Source organism: Plectropomus leopardus, chromosome 3, assembly GCF_008729295.1.
Source record: "Plectropomus leopardus isolate mb chromosome 3, YSFRI_Pleo_2.0, whole genome shotgun sequence".
Lineage (NCBI taxonomy): Eukaryota > Metazoa > Chordata > Actinopteri > Perciformes > Serranidae > Plectropomus > Plectropomus leopardus.
Window position 1 is genome coordinate 29,431,904 of NC_056465.1, and position 10,152 is coordinate 29,442,055.

The window sequence follows — 10,152 nt, forward strand, 5'->3', positions numbered from 1 at the left end:
CCAGCTGCCCCCCATTGCTTCTGTTTTTATTAGCGGCAGATTTAGTTTTTGGGGGCCTGGTGCGCCAGCCTAACTGCCTTGCTGTGATTTCACCTATTCTCTAACTGGAAATGATGGGGGGCAGCTGTGGAATAATTTATGTTGTTCTTTACACCCTCAATGTAGCTATTATAGACTACTGCAGATGATGTAGAGTTACAGGAAATTTTTATAAATTACATTTAAATACAGGAGACACCACAGGATGACAGGCTTTGATCTGACGTAGCGGTCAGAGAGGAAATGCATTAACTAATAAGCTACTGATTAATACAGTACATAGAATATGAAGGGGCAAACATTTAAGTTTTATCTATTGGTTGGTAATAGGAGCCACAAGGCAGTTATCAGTGCTGACTGTAAATTCCTGTCAAGAGCTGCTAACTTGAACTTACATGGCAATTTACAGGGACAATGACTGCTGAAAATGCTGCTGTTCATGCAATGAATCAAGAATGATAAATAGCACCAAAGGTAAGTGGAAAAATATGTATTTTTGATTTTGGAGTGAACTGTCCCTTTAACACCTGCACCACCCAAAAAAGTATGATAGTGTTATATTCTTTAAGCCCTATGTGTTTCACCGACCACAGTGAGTTCATTTGTCAATTAACCGTCTTTACATTTATTAACTAAAATGAAGTAAACTATTCAAAACTAGAACATGTTATGACCCAAAAAATCTGGAAACCAGGCAGACATTAGTTTGTGTTTTCTGACTGGCCAATCTTAAATTATTCGTTTATAAATGGCACCAAACTAATTACACAAAAGAGAAATGAATTTTCTCCACTCACCCAAACAATCAGTACAATCAGTGACATTAACATCCATCCATAGAGGAAAAGCACACACGCATCTATTGGCTTCCTTTAAAGAAAAGAAAAAAAGAAAACAGTAAAATTAAGCCTTAGTGGTGCTTGCATAATGTACCCACAGTGAAAGTCATTGTTGGCGGGTAACGTTTATGTTAGACTTGCAGAATCCCTAAACACAGTCACAGAATTTATTATTATTTTTCCATCACATCAGAGACGACAATGTTTGACCATGACTTCAGTGATAAATGCTTGCAGGAAGTTTCCATGATTCTTGGTGTTTTTTACGTAAAACTACGCAAACACAATTGGGACGGCTGTGGCTCAGAGGTAGAGCGGGTCGACATCTGTTCGGAAGGTCAGCGATTCGATCTCCGGTTCCTCCGGGCAACATGTTGAAGTATACTTGGGAAAGACACTGAACCCAGAATTGCTTCCGATGCCTCGTCCTCGGAGTGTGAGTGCGTGTGAATGATTACTGAGTAGCAGGTGGCACCTTGTACAGTATTCTCGGCCACCAGTGTGTGAATGTGTGTGTGAATGTGTGTGTTGTGTGAAAGTGCTTTGAGTGGGCAATAACACTAGAAAAGCGCTACACAAGTACAGTCCATTTACACAACAATATTGTTGTACTGTTTTTTTTTTTTTCAAATTAAACCAAAAATAAGAATAATGAAGTATTTGAACAGGCGGTAAAAGGATGATTTAGTACACTGCATCAGCCACCCAACAATACAATACAAATGTTCCTCCAAGAGCCATTTTGATGGAGTTTTCTATCAATCTATACAAGACCTACTTACTAAGTGCTGATAATACAAGAACCTCTATGAGGACGCTGTCAAACCCTACTTCAGTAGGAATATTGAATCGGTTTAGTGGTTTAAGAAAAGTTTTTTTTAAACCACAAAAGAATTTTACAATACATTATAAAATAAAAAAAATCCCCCAAAATTATTAACAATGCTTGCATGCATAACAGTGCATTTTGGGAGAGGTCTCTTCATGTTCTGTGAAGTCTTTGATGTCCACAGTGGTTTATTGCACAATCTCTGGATTTAATAACACTGTGCCACCATCCAGTCTTGGATGACATGTAAAAACAGATGTAGGAAAAAAAAAATAAAAATAATAATAATAATAAAAAGTCCAATAGGCTTGTGGTAAAATTAAAAGTTTCATCTCAGACAGCATACCAGCTTCTGAATTGTGAATAACATCAAAGCTTTTTTTCCCTTTACAGAGTAATGCAGGATCACACAATAATCGCATGAAAGAGCTCCTCAATGGGCAACGTTGTGCAGAAAATGCAAGGCCTATGCAGGTAAAGACATGCCAAAATATGACATGTATCTATCAGAACACACACTTTCACTGAACCAACCTGCTATACTTCACAGTCATCTGTAGACCATTAATGGGCTGTTGAAACCAAGCAGAACAACAATTATAACATTTCAAAGTCTACTAATCAAGTTAGTTTGGTCATTTTTTAATCTACTGTCACTGTTATTTAATATTAGCATCATATCCGTGATGATGAGACAGTTCCATGTCTCTGTAAATGTCTCTGCAAATCACCGTATGAGGTCCCTCAGTGCCTTTGCATAAACTGGTAAACACCCATGTAAATGTGCTCATTTGTATACCCACATGAGGAAGGACGTCTTAAAAAAGGGGATGTGAGTAAAGTAGTGATGGGGCAGCAACTTTTTTTTGTGTGTAAAAAGTAACCAAAAATCCCACAAGTGCTTCGTTAAAGGTTAGCTGGCAGGCGACAATTAGCCCTCTGCCCATAAAAGACACCATTACCATCAACCATCGCAATTTGGTCTCATACTATACTCTCATTGGCAGACTTCTTCATCAGTTTGTTGGAGAGCAAGGAATGCTGGGAAGAGTTGGACTCCTTGGCTTCAGGAATGAGCAGACGTACTTTCTGATTTGTTCTTCTCCACTCAGAGTACAGCTGACAGTGGTAGCGGAAAGACACCTGCCCAGGTGACAGAAATAGGGGGTCAAATATCTATATCTATATATATATTTATATATACACATATAGTTATACACAAACTTTAAGCTGGGTATTAGTAAAGCTTAAAGGCCACTAATAGGGCTTTAACCTGTTTAGAATCTAATTGTGTTTATGTTTAAGACATAAAAATACTTTAATGATGGATTTCTACTTTAAATGCACTCATAAATGATTAGCAAAACATTTTTTGGTATTTGGATGACTTATTTGTTTGTTTTTTTCTGTCTATTGTATTTAATGCACCAACTATGGATAAGTACTTTATAAAATCACACACCCCGTGTCTTTAAGGCAAATTAGCAGGCAATTCCAAAACTCAAGGCACTTTAAGGCTCCAGTGTGAAGGAGTTGGTGGCGTCTAGTGATAAAGCTGCAGATCTGAAACTTCTCCTGTGTGCCAAGCGTGTAGGAGAACTCAGGTGACCGATTCACAAACGTGAATGGTCATATCTGGAGCCATTGTTTATGTTGCCCTTTCTGGGCTTCCGTAAAAAACATGACAGACCTTATAGACGAGGACCCGCTCTGTATGACGATATAACTGGCTCATTTTAAGGTTGTGAAAACACAAAGATTCTTAGTTTCAGGTGATAATACACTGAAGACAACATAGTAATGAGTATTTTACTCCATTTTTGCCAATATATCCCCTAAAGTCTACATACTGGACCTTTAGACTTGCATTACATTAGTGCTACAGTTAAATCTGTGGAAGAATTGATTTTTTACCAGGGTCCACAGGACGTAGATGGTGAAGAGGGCGATGGTGAGGGCGATGAGGCCCACGGCCTGCAGCCAACTCCCCAGCAGAAGATGGTCCTGAGCGCCCCTCAGACACAGCCAGCCTGAAATGGCTGCTAGAGGCGTGATAAACAAGAAGCACACCATGTCACAGAACAGCGTCCTCTTCTCATTACGAGGGCCGGGGTCCCGCAGCCACTGTGGAAGAAGAAGGGGGCACAGAACAAAAGAGAAGAGGGAGAATGTATACATGCAAAAGAGAGACAAGGGAGAGGCAGAAAAAGAGAAAGATCTTAAGTCAAGAACAGAAAAGACACAACAACAAGCAAGCAAGCTGAAAGACGAGGAAAAAAGCTGCTTCTCCTTCACACATTCATATATGCACAGTCACTCACAAACAGCAGACCCACCACTGCACAATAAAAAATTTAAAAAAGACAAGCGGAAAGATTGATGCAGACAAGGCAAAGGGCATTGACCTTTGTTACCTCTGTGAGAGGCCTCGGTCGGCGCTCGATGCTGAACTCTGTGTGGCAGAGCTCACAGTAGCTGGTGTTGGAGGACGACAGCCACTTCTCTAAGCAGCTCTTGTGCACCGTGCCCAGGGTGCCTGTGCAGTCACATGGAGACAGGAGACCCTCACTGTTGCCTCCTTCGTGGCAAATACGGCAGATGGGACCATCACTGAGACAAAAGGCGATATATTGAGAGAACTTTTTATAGCCAAAGGCAGTTTTAGTACAGTCACTCTACTGTAGATTAGCAGAATTAATCAATACGGTAATCAATAATCAATTTTCTGCAGGTTAAAGCATCTTCTTCAGCATGTTCGTTCGTTTGTTTGTTTGTATATCAAGCTTCTGTATTAAACAGTAGCTGCTCCTCATGGGGTCACTTCATTAACTAGATTACATAAATACACATCCCTAACACTCACAATACGACTAACACATTACAGCAATACAACAACAATCAACACAAACTCAAAGACCATCTAATGCATACAGCCGCTCTACATAATGATTTATCTCTTCAATAGTTGAGAAAATAAAGTACCTCATCCACTAAAAACACTTTAACATATTGGCACTGCAACTTTAACTTCAACTTTAACCCCCAACTTTACAATTCCTCCATTGCACCTTTTGTACATACATTTTGTGGTTTATGTTCTATTTTTCATTTATATCTTTTATAATGCATCTATATTTTTTTTTATCTTATATCATATTCTATTTACAGTCAAACGTGGATCAAATGCACAGGAGACCAAATAGGAAGGTTATAAAATAAATACAATCACATTTTTAAAAAAAAGAAAAGTAATATGTTCCAAAAATCCAATATAAATCTCAAGAAAAAAAGGGAAGATGCTTCCAAACTGTAACTGAGTCAGTTTGAACTTTGAACTAGAAGAACACCACACTCACGCATGTGTGGCCAGGACATCACCGTTCTCACAGGATCGGCATATTGTCAGTTTACATAGCGACAGGAGGTGTTGGGTTTTTTAAAGATTACACTCTAGAACCTGGTTTCAAAAGTCTGCGTTTTCAGGCCCCCAAAATGCAGTTGTAGTGTGAACAAAAGGCCAAACTGCAAAAAAAGTTAAACGTTTCATACAAAGAACCGTTGCAGTGTAAACGGCACCTCAGTGGACCAAAAGTAACAGCTGTGTTTTCCTTACTGCTCAAAGTCAAAATGTCTGCTGTGAAAACGGCCTTGAGAATGAAAAAGGAGGCAGTGTCGCCACTGGGATCGTGTGCTTGTCCTGCATATTTCATGTGTATTTCCCCCACAGGTTGTCTCACCTGAAAGCACGAGCGTAGGTAGGTCTTACCTCTGTGTGCTCATGGGTTTGAGCACAGACGAGAGCAACCGCCCGTCTATGGCTGTGACCTGGGTGACGTAGAGCGCCTGGCATCCGTCACCGCCTGCTTCCTCCACGCTCTTCCACAGGCCAGTGCTGCTCGCGCAGTCACACAGAGAGCCAGGCAGGTGGCAACACCCGCCTGTCGTCATGGTTACAGTGGCCACACCCTGGCCGTAGAGATTAGGGTGTAAAGGGTCAGAGGCGAAGGCTGACTTTGGAAGCTGGGGGCACAAACTTTGCTGTCCGCAGGCTGGGAATGGTTAGTTTCTGCAAACAGAGGAAGACAGATTGCAAATTAATTACTTTTTCATGTAAACAATGTCAGTGATAGAAAGTAAATACTTTTACTCAAGTACTGTACTCAAGTAGGATTGCGGTAGACTTAGTTGAGTATTTCCATTTCATGCTACTTCATACTTGTACCTTGGTAGTTTGTTACAGCACTTCAGTATTTTTTTGGGTGTATCTGTACTGTAGTTGAGGTTTTATATTCCTGTCAATGTCCACTGTTACTCCACTACGTCACCAAAAAAATGTAAACTTTTATAACAATATTTCTCCCCTGAGCGAAGAAAAACTGGATTATGTTCTTTAAATTCTGTTGTAAAAAGTTGTGAAAAAAAGTGTAATGTATGCTTCATTTTTAAGAGGAAATAAACAATTAAAATCAAAATTATGACTGCTTGCTTTTTTATTACCTGCATTGACTTGTACTTTTGCTTTTCATAATACTTAAGTCAAGCTGATATCAGATACTTTAAGACTTTCACTAAGGTAATCTTCGGACAGGTAACTGTAATCTCTACCAAAGTTATTTTCTGACAAGATATCTGTACTTTTACTCAAGTATAGCTTTCCGTCAGATTTACTAGCCCGACGTGGCGTTGTTGAACCCTGAGTATGCTGATGTTACTGTGAAATGACACTTAAAATATTGTCATTGTCATCTGAGTTATAACAATATTGTGAAAGAGTTACCTTAAATGTCCTCCTGCTTCTCGCAGCTGCATTATAGCTAAATATAACAACATCCTGCTTAGATCAACATGAAAGCAATAACAGTCTTAGCCAACAGTCAAAGTAAAGTAACAGTAAAGTAGAATATTTTTTATCAATACAACCTCGCTGTAGGTAAACACTCTAATATGACAGCTTATCTGAAAGTGTGCTTCATGGACCATTAATTTCCTGCTGTGTGAGAATAACTGAGGTTATCTACAAAGACACTGTGTCATTTACAAGAAAGCTGTCAGTCTGGAGGTGGGCCAACTCGCCCAAAGCAGCTGCTAATCCATTATAAAAAGCACGAGCTATTGTGAGAGGCAGTGAGTGTGATGTGCAGCAGACAGATAAACAGCTGTCTCCCCTCAGATAACCCCTCACTACAGATAAGACAAAGACCGCTGAACTTGTCACAGTGCAATTGTCTTTATGTGTGGAAATTATCCTGTTTAGAAACAGATAATTGAATATTACGAATGTTACGAGTTATTACATGACAAAAGACAAATTCTAAAACCATAAATATTTCTGGTGTGTGTGTACTATTGCTATTGAAGCTTTTTCCTTTAATTTTTTTTTTTTAAAATGTGCTTTTCAGCTTTTTCACAATCTCAATAATGGCAGTACAACTACCTTTAAGTGCATAACTTTAGCACAAAAACACATAGTATATGACAGAAGATGGCATATTAAGCCCACAACTGATCCTTCATCGCAGACTATAAAAGGTACATATTGGGTCACTGGCACGTAAACACATTAAACCATAGCATTACACCCAAACTAATATTATCCTGTGTACCCAACACTGTTGTTGTGTAGGAGCTTTAACACAACAGATGGTGCAGAAATTCTTGTGTTAACTTGTGAGATTCTGTGTTGTTATTTTATCTCCTTATAAATAATAAATACAAGAATTTACACTCTACAAGCATTTCAGCATAACATCTGATCTACTTAAATCCCCAAGCAGTAATATAGTGAAGGAAATGATGATCTGTTTATACAGTGTGTCAGACACATTTCATTAAAAATACCCACACTTGGCCCATTAGATGTAGCCTAATTATTGAAACAATTTCTTATTGCTTTTATACTCTAGTCATATGCTTATTTCGTACAACTTTTACAGTTATAATGATTTAATATCCCCACAGTGCATAGTTCGCGCCTCGTGTTTGTTATGTTAAATATGCAGCCATTAAAACTGCAGATGTAACATTAGCTGTGTTGCTCACACCTGGATTGCAAATGTTTATTCGTGAAGGCCTGAACTTGAACTTCATTATAAAGCTCCCTAATCAGATGACCTATTACCCGTTCAAATCCATGACAAACTGCATCAGTATTACTGCCTGGTGTTATTATTTATACATACTGATACAGCATGACGGGGGCTACGATTAAGAGGCGCAATCCCTGACCCAGATAAACAAAAGAGGAGGCCCCCAAAACTAAGACAACAACAAAACCTATTAGATTACTGTTGCTGGGTGATACACTGTACGTAAACACAGGGATAAAACAGAGCAACGTATTATTAATTCCTCTCATTTTAAGCAAACAGCTTCAACTATACATCTAAATGCTACCATAACCTGATGTACATTTTAAGTACTGTCGGGTATTCGTTGGTTAATGAGAGCAGACACATTATGCCAAGCATTTACTACCAACATATGTAAGTCATTTTCATTTTCATTTTCATTTTGACAACCAGCTGTCTGTTATAACTCCAACCAGCTGTTCACGCTGTGGTGCACTGTTTTATGAATGTGGTCATTCTTATGTTCCCCTGTTGTATATCGCCTAGATATAACACATAGACACTCTTTACATCTGTCTTCTTGGTGATACATTTAAAAATATTTATATATGCCTGCTGACATAAATTAACATAGTCAGAAATTAAAAAGGGCTATCTTTGCAGTTCAAATAACAAAAGCAAGAAGGAAGATGAACAATTTAAATGCAGTTTGAATGATAAAAGTCCATTCAGTCACAATGCATATATCAAAAACTGAGGGCATATGTTTCAAAGAGCCTAAGGGACTGTTGGTTATTTATGAAAGGGGAGGAAGTGGCGCAAGATGGGGGAAGCATGTCAAATATATATATATGTATTTTTTTAATTTTGACAACTTTAAATGGCAGTATTTTTTATTTATTTGTAGACAAAGACATGCAGATTTGGGAGGTGTATTTTCTTTTAAAAATAACTAAAATTACCTCTTTTCTCATACCAACAAACTGTAAAAACTAGGGACATACGATACTGGCACAAGGAAAATATTTGTAGCTTTGGGAAGGACTAAAAAAAAAAAAAAACAACCTCAAAGAGATAAATACAAAGTCTAACCCCAGCCACATCCTCCTCTCATAAATAAAGACCAGGCCCTAACAGCAGGCTATGAGCTGTGCGTGGGTGATTTCGACATAATGACCAAAGAAACATATATTACACATTTCACCTCTGAAAAAAAAAAGCAAAAAAAAAAAAAAAAAAAGAGAGAGAAGGTATTCCTGTGCCATATTTTCTGGTCACTGGGCCGGGGAATGATTTTTTTTTCTAAAATTTGCAAAAAATCACTTCTTCAGCAACAGAATAAAGGTGTCAAATGGAATAGCACTTCATTTAAATAAATGAATAAACAGATTAACACATTTTTCAAATTTTTAACATTTCAATACAATGTAAGGTGTTTCAGTCCTGTGAAGAGTGTTTTAAGTAATACACTTAATAAATTAAAATACATAAATAATAAACAAATGATCGTACAAGGAGGGAATTGTCTAAACTTAAGGTATTTACTCCAGAGGGAAAGTGTTTCAGGATATCACATCATTTTTGTTCTTTTGGTCTTTTTTAAGAAGTTTTAGGGATTTCAAATACAATTTAAAATCATACAAAATATAAACTTGGGGGGTGATTTAAAAGTTTTATACTTATGAAATAAACATTTTGATGGACTTAGAATTACATTACAAGAGTCCGTCATCCTTCTGAGTTGGGGATATATATATATATAAATTTGCCGTGTCTAGCTTTTCGCTATGTTGCTGTGACATGTTTAGGACACAATCAGCAATGATCAAACTTTAACATTTTTAAATCACTATCACTTGTCATTTGTCCAGCACATAGACAGTGTCAGCTGGGGACCGTTACAGCTGTGTGTTTGCTAACTGTCAGCTGTCAGTAAGTTAGCTACACTGAGATGCTAGCCGTGCTGTCTGGTGTAAAATCAAAGCTTAAAAATGTCTACTCACCCCGTGTCGTCTTCTTAAAAATGCTTCACAGCGGCAACCATCACCGCCATAACATCCTCGTGTTTCCGTCTCGTTTCATTTTTCAGCTGTAGGTGTAAATAAACTGGTCACTCGCTAGCCATGCTAACGGTTATGCTACTCGGCGCTGTGCTAACTAGCGGCTCTCAGCTGACAACAGACAGCAGGCCAGACTTCCGCTGTCCCGGAGCTTCAGATGTCCCCCCGAGGCTCATCATCAGCCGTCTGACTCTGCGGTGCACACACGGAAACACTAAACACACTCCGGACTGGTTACAGACCGACTGTGAATAACAACAGCTTGACAAAGGGAGGGGCTTTCTCACCGAAAACATATCATGCGCAAAACACGGCCA

At 38.6% G+C, this 10,152-nt stretch overlaps 1 protein-coding gene across 2 annotated transcripts; it reads right to left on the reverse strand.

Annotated features, from left to right (window-relative positions):
• Positions 1-640: 640 nt before the first annotated feature.
• Positions 641-10,070, reverse strand: march2 (membrane-associated ring finger (C3HC4) 2). 2 transcript variants are annotated; one of them, XM_042483600.1, is made up of 5 exons: positions 9,779-10,070; positions 5,474-5,773; positions 4,122-4,317; positions 3,622-3,831; positions 641-2,850 (listed from the first exon to the last, which is right to left on the reverse strand). In XM_042483600.1, exons 2-5 carry the CDS (start codon positions 5,653-5,655, stop codon positions 2,692-2,694), a joined length of 747 nt encoding a protein of 248 aa, XP_042339534.1. In that variant the 5' UTR covers positions 5,656-5,773; positions 9,779-10,070; the 3' UTR covers positions 641-2,691. The 2 variants fall into 2 exon arrangements, with proteins under 2 accessions (XP_042339534.1, XP_042339527.1); XM_042483593.1 differs by having other exon boundaries at positions 4,113-4,317.
• Between the last annotated feature and the right edge of the window lie 82 nt (positions 10,071-10,152).